Raw genomic sequence first — 14,132 nt, forward strand, 5'->3', positions numbered from 1 at the left:
GATAGATACAGATAGATAAATTTCTCCCTCCTTTGGAAACAAATGGTGGCCTGTCTAATATCTTGCTTTGTTCAGTGAATGATGTTTCTTAGCTATTATTCCACTCGGGAGATGGCTTCCTTCCTCTTTTCATGCAGCATTCCACTGCAGGGGCGAGCTCAAATTCACTTAACCTAGTCTTTCTCGGTGGACTGGTGTCTGTGTACGTGCATTTGTAATTCTGGTAGATACTGTAAATGACCTTCCGACGAAATCGTACTGGTTAACGTTCTTGCCAACGAGGCGTAAGTACGAGGCGGGGCAACTCCGTAATCTGTAAAAGAAGCCAAAGAGCTCCTACTTCTCGGAACTGTCGTGAAGATTACTTGAGATGACGCCCGCCAAGCATCGGGCACTGTGGGAGCTGGTGCTCTTGAAATAAGAAGAGTATTTTATTTTGGATGAAGGAGATACTGTCCTGGCCAATTCAGTAGAATATGACAGGACCGCCTCCCCAGCGGCAGATGCTATAGGAAGTCGGCGAGAGAGATCAGAAAAGCTGTGGGCCGGGCGCCTGGGTGGCACAGTGGTTAAGCGTCTGCCTTCAGCTCAGGGCGTGATCCCAGCGTTCTGGGATCGAGCCCCACATCAGGCTCCTCTGCTGGGAGCCTGCTTCTTCCTCTCCCACTCCCCTGCTTGTGTTCCCTCTCTCGCTGGCTGTCTCTGTCTCTGTCAAATAAATAAATAAAAATCTTAAAAAAAAAAAAAGAAAGAAAAGCTGTGGGCCTTGCCCTCCCCAGGGAGGCTTCAGGCTACCCCAACCTCCTCCATGTGGCTTCTGCTCCCAGGTGCCTCCAGGCTGAAGCCTCGCGTCGAAACGAAAAAAAACCTGTGGGACCAAGGATCCTATCCTCTGATCATCAAGGATCTTGAAGCAGCAGACTCAGGGGTTTACTTCTGTGAGGTAGCAGGCAAGACGCAAGAGGTGGAGTTGCTGGTGTTCAACGGTGAGTGAATGAGGACCCCTCCAGACAGCCTGCCTTCCTCCCTGACTCCCACTCCTCCACCAAACCAGACCCGAGTTCGCGGTGCCTCTACAGTCCAGAGACGGCTTGGACTGGCCCTCACGTCTCTCCAAACCTTCCTCGGGCAGAAACCTAGGGGGGCGGGGAGACAAGGGCAGGAGGCAGAGGAAGGGGGGGAGAGCAGCAAAGGCAGAGAGGAAGGGAGCCAGCAGGAGGAGGAGAGAGGGAGACTCTGCCTTGGGCTGGGGCTGGGTCCCTGGGTCTTAGCGGGGGTAACGGAGAGACACTCTTGGTTTCCTGGCCTCTTCCTTCCCCTTGGGGAGAGCGTGTGTGTGACACAGGTGGCCTGCTCCTTTCACAGTGACTGCCAAGTGGGACACCGGCAGCAGCAGCAGCAGCAACATCCGCCTGCTGCAAGGGCAGCCGCTGACCCTGACCGTCGAGGGCCCGTCTGGTAGCAGCCCTTCTGTGCAATGGAAAGGTCCAGGGAATAAAAGCAAGGGCAGTGGCCAAAGCCTCTCACTGTCCGGGCTGGAGCTGCAGGACAGTGGTACCTGGACATGCACCATCTCCCAGAACCAGGAGACGGTGGTGTTCCACATAAACATCTTGGTGCTGGGTAAGGGGGGCGCCTCGCCCCTGCAGTCTCCCCTCTGCCTCAGTGGCGGACAGACCCTCCCTCCGCTCTCAGTGCTCTGCTCCTGGGTCTGCTGCTGGCCAACAGAGTGAGGCTAGGGCCAGTTCCCCCTGGAGCTGAAATCTGCCCCGAGGGGTACGCCGGGCCCTCTCTTCCTTGGGGTGCTAATGGCTGCCCCTCGGGGTGGTGGACATGGAGGACGGAAGGAAGGAAGGGACAGGGGATGTAAGGATGTGAGGGACCCCAAAAACTTCTGGAGGAGGCCCCAAGGGAGGAGCACCAAGGGCATGCTTTCTTTGCTGCCTCAGCCCCCCACTCCCACCAAGTTGCAGATCCCCTTGCTCGGGGGCACTAAGGCCGGCAAGCCAGCCCTGATGAAGTTCTGCACTGCACCTTTAGAATCCCGAGCTAGGCACCCTGGTGGGGGAGCAGGGGGAGGATACCAAGAGCCCAGAATGCATGTCCTAGCCCAGATCCTGTCTTCTGGGTGCTTCGGTGACCCAGGCCCGCTAGTGTGGTGGTTAAGTGCGCAAACTGCCTGAAATCCTGGCTCTGACTTCACCATGAGACCTCCGGCAGTGACCGCACCTCTCTGCGCCTTGGTTTCAGGGATGACGCCCATGGTGATAGTACAGACCTTGCAGCGTTACCGCGAGAATGAATGCGTGTAATGCACTTGACGGCGCAGGGCACCCAGTAAGCCCCAGGCAGGCGTTTGCTCTGAACTTACGAAGGCTGATAAATGACGCGCCTCAGGAGCGCGTGCCCAATGCCCTCTGAGCTCCAGGGGTCCTGAGGAGGGAGAGGCCTCCTGTGGCTGGGCCGTTCTGGGAGGGCTTCCAGGGGGAGGAGGCACTGCCTTGGGAACGAACATGCTTGGGTGGAGAGAGCAGAGAGGAGAGGAGAGGTAGATGGGAATTTAAGGGCCTGAAGTGGCAACCTACGGGTTTGGACTCACCTGGTCCCTCCCCTTCCATCTCTCTGCTGCCCCCAGCCCATGCCTACCCTACCCCCATACATATCCCTCATCTTCCTATGTCCTGAGCCAGCTTCTCTCTCTTCCCGCCTCCAGCTTTCCAGAAGGTCTCTAACACAGTCTATACAAAAGAAGGGGATCAGGTGGAGTTCTCCTTCCCGCTTAGCTTCGAGGATGAAAACCTGAGCGGGGAGCTGAGGTGGCAGGCAGAGGGGGCTCCCTCCTCCCTGCTCTGGAGCTCCTTCGTCTTGGAGAACAGGAAGCTGTCTGTGAAAGAGCTCCACGTCCCCAAACTCCAGCTGAAGGAATCGCTCCCACTCAGCTTTGTCCTGTCCCAGGCTTCGTCTCGGTATGCTGGCTCTGGAACCCTCACTCTGAGTCTTGCCAAGGGGACACTGCAGCGGGAAGTGAATCTCGTGGTGATGAGAGGTGAGGAGGTAGGCTGAGAAGGGGAGGGCAGGGGCAGGAGGTGGAGAGGCATGGCCCAGGGCTCGCGCTGAGGAAGGGTTGGCCCCAAAAGGGATGCCTCGGCCTTGGCCCTAGTTCCCTGATGGAGCTGATCCAGGGCCTTCTGGTTTGGGGCTGGTTTTGAACTGAGACTGGAAGCCACATGTCCTTCCTGACATCCATGAGCCAGCCTGGGGTGGGCTCTGCTGAGAATCCCGCAAAGAGTGTGAGCTGAGAACCAGGGCTCTAATTCTGCCTCTGCCGAACCCTCTATGGCCCTGACTAAGCCTCCTGCCTCTGTGGGCCTCTTTCTCCTGACAAGGATAACAGCATCAGCTCTTAGTATGATAGCGACGAGGGTAATGTCAGGCTCCGCACCGAGCTCTTTGCTTCCTTACCTCCCCCATCACCATAACTCCACAAATAACAATGCTAATACTTGATGCTTCCTATGTGCCAGACCCATTCAAGAGCTTTACGTGTGTTTGTGAATTTACTGTGTACTTAATTAATGTCTGGGGCTTGGGTTGTCAAGTAACTTGCAGGGACACACAGATAGTTAGCAGTGGGGTTAAGATTCAAGTCCAAGAGCCTGGGCCTCCAAAGCTATGTTTTCTTTATGTAACTGCTTGAAAATGTGCTCTGAGAGGCTCAAAGAAGAGCATCCCTGTGAGGTATTTTGATTGTTCTACTGAAGCTCCTTAGAGCATGGACTTTCCAGGAGCTCAGAGATCCAGGCTCCCTGCCTCAGGCTCTTACCCCTCTGCAGTGACTAAGTCTAAGAACAATTTGACCTGCGAGGTGCTGGGACCCACCTCCCCTGAGCTGACGCTGAGCTTGAATCTGGAGGAGCGGGCTGCCAAGGTCTCGAAGCAGCAGAAGCTGGTATTGGTGATGGACCCTGAGAGGGGCACATGGCAGTGTCTACTGAGTCACAAGGACAAAGTCCTGCTGGCATCCAAGATCGAGGGTGAGTGAGGATCCAGGTTCCCTGGGCTAACCCCAAGCCCCTCCCTCTTCAGTGGTGGGTTGGTGGAGACCACCCAGAGTCCCGGCCTCCCAATTCCTCTGAGAGGGGTGGGTTATTCTCCTGCTGCCTAGGTACACAGTGGGGATGAGGTAAGGCCAGGTGTGGTTCCCACCCGTGACCCTGCAAGTTCCCACCTCCTTGAGGTCTACAGCCCAGGCATGGGGCCCATCTGACCAAGAGCCGCTTTCCCTGGTTCCTTTCTGAACCCGGACACACACACACACACACACACACACACACACACACACACGCTCCCACATGCACACACGCATGCCCTGTGCACAGCCTGAAACCGCTGTTTCCAGTTCTCCAGAGTGCCCGGTGGTCTCCAAACCTTAAAACCCCTTACCCAGCCTTTCCCCTTCAGCCCTGGCAGCCTGTGAGAGCCCTGTGGACCCTGCCCTGCTCTCCCTGCCCAAGGTTAAGCCCCAAGTGTAGCTGGGCAGCGAGGCCTTCCTGGGGCCCTCCAGAATGCCCGGCACCCTGACAGAGGATAGTGAGCTGAAACATCTCTCTCTCTCACCCTTGCAGTTTTGCCCCCAGTGTTCACCAAGGCCTCGCCAAAGCTCTTAGCGATTGTGCTGGGCGGGATCTTAGGCCTTCTGCTTTTCGCGGGGCTCTGCATCTTCTGCTGTGTTAAGTGCTGGCACCGCAGGGTGAGTGAGCCACCCCAGAACCCCCTTTCACTCCCCACAGGGCCTCCCAGCACCTGGGGCCCCCAGAGTAGCAAAAGTATCCTGTGTATGTGAGCTGCTCCTGGCTCTCTCTGCCCACCCACCCAGTCCCCTCAGGGCAGACTGGGCCCTGTCCCAGATCCCATGCAGAGAGAGAGACTGGAAAGAGCAAAGAGTTAATTCTGGGACAGATGGCCTCAGCCACAGTACCTGCTTCTCCTCCCCTAGCTCTCCCCACTCCCCCCTCCAAGGGGCACCTCCCTTCTGGAGGCCTGGGACCCTCATGATTCCCCTCCTTCTTCCTGGACAGCGCCAGGCAGAGCGGATGTCCCAGATCAAGAGACTCCTCAGTGAGAAGAAGACCTGCCAGTGCCCTCAGTAAGGAACTGGGCGGGGGGGAGGGGGGAGCAGAGAGTGGGAAAGGGAGGGTGACAGCCGGGTGGGTGGGGGTGGGAGAAGAGAGGGACTGGAGGCGGCATGGAGGTGAGAAGATGGGGGCTCAAGGGAGGTGGTGGAGGGCAAAGAAGGGTGCAGAGGGGTGGCTGAGGAAGTGGGAAGCAGGAAGAGGGTGGAGAGCAGAGGTGAGGGGGCAGCAGGCCTGGGATATTTCTGGATACCACAGTGTAGCTGTGGCCCAGAGGCCGCCACTGCACAAGAAGGGGGAGTGTGGACTGGGAGACATGGAGCTTTGAGGAGGCAAAGGAGTTTGGAGAAGAATAAACTTGCTCTTCTTTGTTCCTCCAGCCGGTTCCAGAAGACAAATCTCATTTGAGGGGCAGGGCCAGGGGAGTGTCCCGCTTGCAGCCTCCCCAGCTGCCTTCCCCTGCCTTTCCTGCTGGGCTCCTGGGCCTGCGGGCCAGATGAATGTAGCAGACCACAGCACTTCCAGCCCTCTCCTGCTCTCCTTATCCACACTTGGCCACGGGTCCTCCTCTTGCAGAGGCTTACACCATTTCTTCCCCTTTTCCTTTGCGGAAAAGGAAAGCCCTATTGATGATTTCTTCCCAGCTCTCTCCCCCACGGCCCATTGGTCCCCAGGGAATCACGTGGGATCAGCCCTGCCTGGCTTGGAGGGCAAGGCTGGGTGTCTGAAGCATGAAGCCCAGGACTGTCATTTGACTGACGGGACCTTAGGACCAGAGGGGGCAGGGACCAGCCCAAGATCACATGGCCAGAGGAGGGTAGACCCAGATCCAAAGTCAGCTGACTGCCAGCCTCCACTGCTCCATTTAGCCCGCTTCTCACTCTGTGTTGGCAGGACACAGACTCCCATCGTGACGTGTCCACCCACAGGCACCCCTGGACCCACACCCATGTACAGAGCACACATTTGTGCACAGACACAATTCATTACCCCCCAAGTAGTACGTGTCAGTTTCTGAGCCGGTTTCACATCCTTTGTCTGTTTAAACCTTAAGAAGAGCTTACAGAACTAGTAGTGTCAGGACCAAGATCAGCATCTCCAATTTATAGACCAGAAATGGAACTCAGAGAGGTCAGCGGATTGCGCAAGGTCACACAGCTCGTCAGTGCCAGGGGACTAGCCCAGGTCTCTGACTCCCTGGTTCCAGGGCTGTATCCCAAACACAGAGACAAGTTCCACTCACATCTCTGCAGCTGATTAGTCACTGATGCCCAGGACCCACCTCTGGATTCCTAAGAGCACACCACCCCAGGCAGGACCTGCCTCAGAGAGTTCAGAAACACAGAAGAGGACCCCCCCCCCCCCCCCCCGCCTAAAATCCCTCCTCTATCACCTGCTGGTGGCAGAAGCCTGTTACCAGAGGACAAAGCTGGCAGTTCTCCTAATCAGAGCACAGGCCCTATGGGAGAGACTGCCCAGTGACCTACCATTCACCCTGTTGCAGAACCTTCTGGAAGGTGAGCTTTGCCAGGGGAGGGGGTGGGGAGTTGGCTGGAAAGGGAACCCTCTGAGGGGACCTCCTGTGGAGGATGACAGAGCTGGGCTTCAGTCCCCCTGCCCTATACTTTCCTTCATCCCTCCCCCAAACCATCCAGGACACAGGAAAATTGAGGTTACAAGTAGTCTTCTTCCTCTTCTTCTTCATCTGTTTCTCTCAGGATCCCCAGCCTCCTCTGCCTCTCCTTCCTTCCCTTTCTCACCGCCCGTCTCAGTCCCTACCCCCTCTCCCCAGTCTTCTCTTTCCAGCTTGCCCCTTCCAGGAGGACTCCCCACCGCTTGCTTGCATTCCAGCCCGCTGCCGCCCCTGCCTCCCTGAGCTGACAGAAAAATACAATAAACTTACTGCAAAGAAGATGTGTGTGTACGTGTGTATGTGAGAGAGACGGGCAGCCAGCCAGCCTCTTCTCTGGGGACCTGGATCTTCTGACATTCCGGATCAGACCCAGAGGAGGGGTTGCCAGGCTTGCCAGGGGAAGGAGATGAAGTTGCCCTTGGGGGTGGGGGTGGGGTTCTGGAGGTGGATTAGCCACCTGCCCACCCCACAGGGCCCTGTGTGTGCGGGCGGCCCAGACTTGGGAATCACGCGCGGGCGCTGTACTGAGGGAGAGCTGCAGGGTTGTGTGCGCTCTACACACGCATGTGTGTGGTGGAGAAAAAGGACCAAGAGAAACTGTAATGTGTGCCTGCCAATTGTGTGCATCCCCAACAGAAGTGTGAGTTTGTGTTCCAGAAGGAGGAAGCGCTATGTGTGTGTTGGGGGGTGCATTCTTGGACACCCGTGTCCCCCCACCCCCCAGCAGCCCCAGCTTCAGCACAACCTCCAGCACTTGCCCCTCTGAGCTACACCCCGGGCGGGCGCAGCCCTCACGGATACACACGGTGACACATGCTTCCTCCTCCCCGAACACCACCAGCTGCTTCTCGGAGCTTGTGTTCGTGTCGAAAACCGGGGTGGGGTGGGGGCAGGACACGAACCGTCTCACCAATGAAGCCGGTTCCCCGCCAGCGTCCTCGCCCCCTCCCTGCCGGCGCCTTCCCTGCCCCTCCCCCTCCAAGTCGCCGCCGTCCAGTTCCCCGCCCCGCACTCGCCCCCGCGCCCCCCGAGCCGCTCCCTGCCGGCCCCCGACCCGGGGCTCACGGGCGGCGTTCCTCCGGGAGAGGGGGGCTCCGACCGACCTGGGGTGGGCGGCAGAGACTGAGGGAGCGGCGGGCCGAGCCCGGGAGGCTGGGACCGAGGTTGGGGGGGGGAGGGAGGCCCGGAGGGAAGGAGGGAGGGAAGGAGGAGGGCGGGCGAGCTGGAGCCGGCAGGCGGCGGGAGCCCGGGCGAGCCGCGTCGGGAGTGCGGTCTCCATGGCAGTGCCGGGCTCAGCCAGAGGTAAGACGACCCCGGCCCTGTCCCCCCGCGGCCCCCTCCCCGCCGCCCCACCCCCCGTCCCCAGCCGCCTCCTCTCCCCTCTGGCCGGCCCCTCCTCCCCAGCCACCTGCTGTCACTGCCCCGGAGAACACGGTGGGTGGCGGGAGGGAGGAGCCGCCTGACCTTACCCCTTCACCCCGAAAGGCGAGGGACCCCTGGCCCCGGTGGAGTCCCCCAGATCCCCCCTCCCACCTTCCTCTGATCTTTCTCTGTCCTTCACCTCCTCTCTGTCCTTCACATCCTTCCTGCCTCTCTCCCTCTCTGACTCCCCATCTCTTTCTTCCACAGCCCACCCGCTGGGCCTGGGTGGGGGTAGGTGGGAAGGGGTGCAAGGCTGTAGGGGAGAGTAGTGGGGGGGCGCTTCTGACCAATTCCTTCCACCTCCCTCAGGCTGGCCATTGCCATGGCAACTAGGGTGTACTGGGCTCCGGAGGGAACAAAGGTGGGGGGCGGACGAGGACCTCTCAGGGAGGGCAAGGATCTGAGGTTCTTCCACAGGAAGTAGACCCTCATACTGCTCTGCCCCATTTTTACCCCTGTTCCCCACCCCCCCCCCCAAAACCCTTAGCTCATCCTTCTTGCCTCTACTCTGTTCAGGGTTTCACCTGATTTCCTCTTAGCCCCATCCCCAGGGCTCACTGAAGCTCAGCTTCTCCAAATTCTGGACTATCCTCCTTCCCATCAGAGGGAAACTGAGGCTGGGGCAGGGGAGGAAAGAATGGAGGTCTACCAGTGGGAATCAGCACCTTATTGAACATCCGGCTTTTCTTCTCAGCCTCCCTGTTTCCTGCTTCCTCCTTCCACACAACCCCTCTTCCCTCCCAAGCCTCCTCTCCAGGGGTCTCTGGGGGTTTCCTTCTATTTTCAGATACTATCACTTTGCCCCCTCTTTCTTTCTCTTCTGCTCAAACTCTCCTCCTTCCCCCTAGTTCCCCATCTTTCCATTTCTGGATGCTTCTGATGTCAGCGGTTTCCCCGCCTTCGGGTTCCCTAGTCCCCCCTCCCCTTGGTCCCAGCCTCCTTTCTCCCATCTTCCCAGATCCCTGGCGAACTAGAGGGGGATCACACAGGCTTGGGGAAATGGGGCAGAGCATCAAGACCCCTGGGCCCAGGAGCTGGGACGCTGGGAAGGAGCTGGAATAGCATACATATCCCAGTTTACCATGAACCCTCAAAAAAGAAACAAGTCATGCACCTCCCAGCCGTAGCTCTGAAGAGAGATTCGGGGATGTGAAGATAGGGGTTGAACAGTACTGAGCAGGAGATATAAGAAGAAGGGACCTCGGGATGCCAGAGGGAGGAAAAAAGACTGAAAGGGATAGGAGACAGGAGGTCAGAATACCTTCCTTCCGGACGGCCTGGAAAACAGGACTCTTACCTGTGTGGGCTATGTGACTGGCCATCCGATTTAAGGCAGGAGATGTTCTGAATGACCCCACGACTCTTAGTAATCAGTTATTTCTACAGTTTCAAGAGAAGGGGGGCATGAGAAGTCAGCTGGAGACCAGCCTAGGCCCCACCTTTGCCCTCCCCCACCTCATGTCATCTCTCCCTTGCAGTTTGTCCAGGTGGCTGAGCCTCACCCCCCACACCCCTTGGGGCACCCAGAAGATCCCTGACTGGTCAAGAGCCAGAGGAAGACGAGACCCAGACGTCCCGGCGTGGGGACCAGAGCTCCTCAGCCAGCCTCATAGTTGGGAAAGCAGGCAGCTTGCCTCCCCCCTCAACCACAAGGATACTTCGGGAAGGGCCCAATATGGAGACTGAGGGCCACCTCCTCTGACCCTCAGTCTCCTCCCCTGCCCTCCACACCGGACCTTAGCTGGGTCAGTCATGCAATGCTGAGCAGTAGGGTAGGCCTAGGGGCGGCCTGCTTCACTATAGGGCAGGGATTGTACGCATCATGGGTGTGTGTGTGAGTGGGGCTCCTGGGTGAGACCTAGCCCCCACCCCCAGGAGTTCAAGGGGGGTGGGGGGCCGAGGATAGGATGGCTCGGGGAGGGGCAGGGGCAGAGGAGGCCTCCCTGCGCTCGAACGCATTGTCCTGGCTGGCCTGTGGGCTCCTGGCGCTGCTGGCCAATGCCTGGATCATCCTCAGCATCTCGGCCAAGCAGCAAAAGCACAAGCCGCTGGAGTTGCTGCTCTGCTTCCTGGCGGGCACGCACATACTCATGGCGGCCGTGCCCCTCACTACCTTCGCCGTGGTGCAGCTCCGGCGCCAGGCTTCCTCTGACTATGACTGGAACGAGAGCATCTGCAAGGTGTTTGTGTCCACCTACTACACTCTGGCCCTGGCCACCTGCTTCACAGTCGCCTCACTCTCCTACCATCGCATGTGGATGGTGCGTTGGCCCGTCAACTACCGCCTGAGCAACGCCAAGAAGCAGGCGCTGCACGCTGTCATGGGCATCTGGATGGTCAGCTTCATCCTCTCTACGCTGCCGTCCATTGGCTGGCACAACAATGGCGAGCGCTACTACGCTCGCGGCTGCCAGTTCATAGTCTCCAAGATCGGCCTGGGCTTTGGCGTCTGCTTCAGCCTCTTGCTACTTGGGGGCATTGTCATGGGGCTGGTCTGTGTGGCCATCACCTTCTACCAGACGTTGTGGGCCCGGCCCCGGAGGGCTCGGCTGGCCCGGAGAGCCGGGGTGGGGGTTGGGGCCAAGGGGGGCGGGCCAGGGGGGCTGGGTACCCGGCCAGCCTTTGAGGTGCCAGCCATTGTGGTGGAGGATGCCAGAGGGAAGCGCCGGTCCTCGCTGGACGGCTCTGAGTCGGCCAAGACATCCCTGCAGGTCACCAACTTGGTCAGCGCCATCGTCTTTCTCTATGACTCACTCACAGGGGTGCCCATCTTGGTGAGATTGGGGTCCCGCACCTGCTCTCCCCACTGTCCAGGCCCCAGCACAGTCACCTGACTTCCAAGTCCGTCAGCCATACAGCAGCTCTGCCATCCACCTTCCTCTCCACCTTCTGCCCACCCCCCTACATCTGTGAGTCCCCCACCTCCGTCACCCATCTCCGCGTTCCCATTACCCCCAGCCTCGTCTGTTTTCCGGTTTCTACTACTCAACTCCACCACCCATGCTCCAGCTCCACCATCTATCCTGCGGCCACGCTTCAGCCCCCAGCAGCCCAGCTCCAGTCTCCGTTCCCTAACACTCTCGGGATATACCACAGGGTCTCTGAGCACTCCGGTGGAAACCCCAGAGAGCGCACCCCACCACCCCAGCTTCTTGCATCTCCACCTAGTCCCGATTCCTGAATTTCTCTCTGTGTTCAAGTTTTCTGTACCACGTCTGTTTCCGTCCCTCTGGACCTCAGGGCTTTGTCTCCAGTACTTGCCCCCACCTTCCTGTGAATCAGTCCCTTCCCCTCTGTTTACGCCATCTCCACCTCCGAGTTTGCCTCTGTCATGCTCCTCTGTGAATTGGGCCATACCTTCCATCTTGCCCACCCACCGCACTAGAATATTGGATCTGGGGTCAAGTGCGAGCTCTGGGCGCTGGGTCGTGACCGCGCGCCATTCCCCATCCTCCCGCTAGGTGGTGAGCTTCTTCTCGCTTAAGTCGGACTCGGCTCCGCCGTGGATGGTGCTGGCCGTGCTGTGGTGCTCCATGGCGCAGACGCTGCTGCTGCCCTCCTTCATCTGGTCCTGCGAGCGCTACCGTGCCGACGTGCGCACGGTGTGGGAGCAGTGCGTGGCCATCATGTCCGAGGAGGATGGCGACGACGGTCAGAGGAGGGACTGGGCTTTGGCTTTCCCGGGCTTCGGCTCCCTTTTCTACCCGCCCTTCCCTGTAGGGGGACGGGCTGCCCTGGAGAGCCCCCTGCTGGACGGAACCTGCGCCGCCCATGGGCCGACTCCAGACTCCCCTTCCCCTAATCACGCACCCCGATGTATACCCACTGCTTCCTTCTGCACCGAGGGCTCCCTCCACCCGGCGGCGGCTTCCCTCTGGAAGCCCACACTACCCAGCTCTGCCTCCACTCTCCAGGCCGAGAGCCTGAGAAACAGTCCAGAGGTCTAACATAACCATAAAGGAAGGCTGTGGAACTAAGGGGAGGCTAAGCTCCCTGAGAGAGACCCCCAGCTACAGGGACAGTTCTTGGGGGTGGGGTTGGAACTGTTTCAATAAATGTGTCCATATGTATGAAGCACTAGGGACTTAGCAATGAATGCAACGGACGTTAGACACTCTTGCTTTTCCTCTTGGAGCTTACAGCCTAGTGGGAACAGGATTCTCCCGGGACCTTATAAAGGGGGTAGGAGGTTTTAAGGGGGGGGGGCAGGGAGGGAGGTGGGCATTCCCTGTGTGTAACCACCCTGCCCCTCTTCTCTCCTAGATGGGGGCTGTGATGACTATGCGGATGGCCGAGTGTGCAAAGTACGCTTTGATGCTAATGGTGCCACAGGACCCGGGGGCAGGGACCCCTCCCAGGTGAAGCTGCTGCCTGGAAGGCACATGCTCTTTCCCCCTCTTGAGAGGGTCCACTACCTACAGGTATGGGACTAGGGAGTGCACCTCCTATTTTGGGTACCCCCTTACTACTTGTCTCCAGTCTCTGCTGACCATCCCGATTCCCCACTCCCTAGCCCTGGCCTGCAGGGCACCTAAGGGGTAGGTGAAAGAAAGGTGTGGCAAGAGAGGCTCCCCTTCAGACCTCTCAGAACCAGGTCTGCCCATCAGAGGATGTTCTGCAAAAGTTTAAGGGGGTGGAGCCATCTTGCCAAGTCCCCACTTTGGTTCCTGCCTCTGCTCCCCTTTGTCCCTATAGCACCTCTGTATCTACCTTTTCCTCTCCCCAGGTCCCTCTGTCCCGCCGTCTGTCCCACGACGAGACCAACATCTTCTCTACTCCTCGGGCACCAGGCTCCATCCTGCATAAGTGGTCATCCTCTGATGACATCCGGGTCCTCCCGGCCCAGAGCCGAGCCCTGGGGGGTCCTCCTGAGTACCTGGGACGTAGACAAAGGCTGGAGGATGAGGAGGATGAGGAGGAAGCTGAAGGTGGGGGGCTGGCCAGCCTTCGCCAATTCCTGGAGGGTGGGATGTTGGGGTCAGGTGGGGGACCCCCACGGGGTCCTGGCTTCTTCCGGGAAGAGATCACCACCTTCATCGATGAGACACCTCTGCCTTCTCCGACTGCTTCGCCAGGGCCCTCTCCTCGGCGGCCCAGGCCCCTGGGCATCTCACCCCGCAGGCTCTCCCTTGGGTCCCCTGACAGCAGAGCCGTTGGACTTCCTTTGGGGTTGAGTGCAGGGAGACGCTGCTCCCTGACAGGAGGTGAGGGGAGTGCAAGACCTTGGGGAGGATCTTGGGGCCCAGGTAACCCCATTTTCCCCCAGCTGACCCTGTGAGCCCAAGTGCGCCTGAGGGACTCAGAGGAGGGGCCGAGTGAGTAACACCAGTTCTGGCCCTGAGCCTAGGGCAGCTGCCTCCAGACTCCATGGAGATGGGCACTGGATCTGGGGCCTGGAGCCCCCTGCTGTCTCCCATCTCAAAGACCAGATGTCCTCCTCACCTTCCATCATCCTTAGCAAAATGTATTAAAGCCTGAAGTGTTACCATGGAAACCTCGGTGTCCTGTGTGCTAGGGTGGCAGAGGGTATGGTGGGAGGCTCAGGGGTGGAATGGCTCATAGAGGACAAAATAGAGCAGGGACAGTGACCGGAGGCACGGAAATACACCTGGAGAAAGACAAACTCAAACATGAAGACATACAGAGGGACAGGCTTATAAGAGCACCTTGTGCTGGGCATGGGCCTGGGGAGACACTCCAGTTTGCTGCTTTGGGGTGTAAAGGATCTCTGTCCAGATTTGTGGAAGTGGTTTCAGAGTGTGATTCCATGTGCCATCCCCCAACTTTCCTCCTTCCCCCAAATCCACCCATGCCTCACTTTCTGGGCAGGAAAGGATTTGGGCTGGAGTTGGTGTCACAGGCCCACATCCCATGCCGCATTCTAAGGCTCTTTTTCCAAAAGTGGGTGTGGGTAGGTGTGTGGGAGGCATCCGCTCTCCTTGTCC

The 14,132-nt window shown here is 58.8% G+C and overlaps 3 protein-coding genes across 6 annotated transcripts in view; 2 read left to right on the forward strand and 1 right to left on the reverse strand.

Moving 5' to 3' along the window:
- CD4 (CD4 molecule) overlaps positions 1-7,044 on the forward strand; it is a 46,298-nt gene extending 39,254 nt beyond the window's left edge. For 2 of the 3 annotated variants that reach the window (XM_057303228.1, XM_026502570.4), the window contains exons 4-10: positions 828-986; positions 1,366-1,623; positions 2,714-3,046; positions 3,834-4,034; positions 4,626-4,750; positions 5,079-5,146; positions 5,513-7,044. In XM_057303228.1, coding sequence (XP_057159211.1) covers positions 828-986; positions 1,366-1,623; positions 2,714-3,046; positions 3,834-4,034; positions 4,626-4,750; positions 5,079-5,146; positions 5,513-5,540 — 1,172 coding nt within the window. In that variant the 3' untranslated portion in view covers positions 5,541-7,044. The remainder of the gene's footprint in view (positions 1-827; positions 987-1,365; positions 1,624-2,713; positions 3,047-3,833; positions 4,035-4,625; positions 4,751-5,078; positions 5,147-5,512) is intronic. The other variant, XM_057303229.1, reaches the window with a different exon arrangement.
- PHB2 (prohibitin 2) overlaps positions 6,505-14,132 on the reverse strand; it is a 124,423-nt gene continuing 116,795 nt past the window's right edge. The window contains exons 9-11 of the mRNA XM_057303332.1: positions 8,174-8,187; positions 7,483-7,868; positions 6,505-6,542 (exon numbers count right to left, since the gene is read on the reverse strand). Of these exons, the coding sequence (XP_057159315.1) occupies positions 6,505-6,542; positions 7,483-7,868; positions 8,174-8,187 (438 nt within the window). The remainder of the gene's footprint in view (positions 6,543-7,482; positions 7,869-8,173; positions 8,188-14,132) is intronic.
- On the forward strand, positions 7,983-13,674 carry GPR162 (G protein-coupled receptor 162). 2 transcript variants are annotated; one of them, XM_026502569.4, is made up of 5 exons: positions 7,983-8,067; positions 9,666-10,961; positions 11,649-11,838; positions 12,451-12,608; positions 12,914-13,674. In XM_026502569.4, the coding sequence occupies exons 2-5, from the start codon at positions 10,095-10,097 to the stop codon at positions 13,463-13,465; spliced, it is 1,767 nt and encodes a 588-aa protein (XP_026358354.1). In that variant the 5' UTR covers positions 7,983-8,067; positions 9,666-10,094; the 3' UTR covers positions 13,466-13,674. The 2 variants fall into 2 exon arrangements, with proteins under 2 accessions (XP_026358354.1, XP_057159228.1); XM_057303245.1 differs by having other exon boundaries at positions 9,666-10,448.

This window comes from Ursus arctos, unplaced genomic scaffold (assembly GCF_023065955.2).
Source record: "Ursus arctos isolate Adak ecotype North America unplaced genomic scaffold, UrsArc2.0 scaffold_26, whole genome shotgun sequence".
Taxonomy (NCBI): Eukaryota; Metazoa; Chordata; class Mammalia; order Carnivora; family Ursidae; genus Ursus; species Ursus arctos.

What these genes read in the sequence shown, in the direction of transcription:
- GPR162 (XM_026502569.4), top strand. Translation starts at nt 10,095, where the DNA reads ATGGCTCGGGGAGGGGCAGGGGCAGAGGAGGCCTCCCTGCGCTCGAAC. An exon ending in TCACAGGGGTGCCCATCTTG is followed by an intron (nt 10,962 to 11,648) that starts GTGAGATTGGGG and finishes TCCTCCCGCTAG; the next exon opens with GTGGTGAGCTTCTTCTCGCT. An exon ending in AGAGGGTCCACTACCTACAG is followed by an intron (nt 12,609 to 12,913) that starts GTATGGGACTAG and finishes TCCTCTCCCCAG; the next exon opens with GTCCCTCTGTCCCGCCGTCT.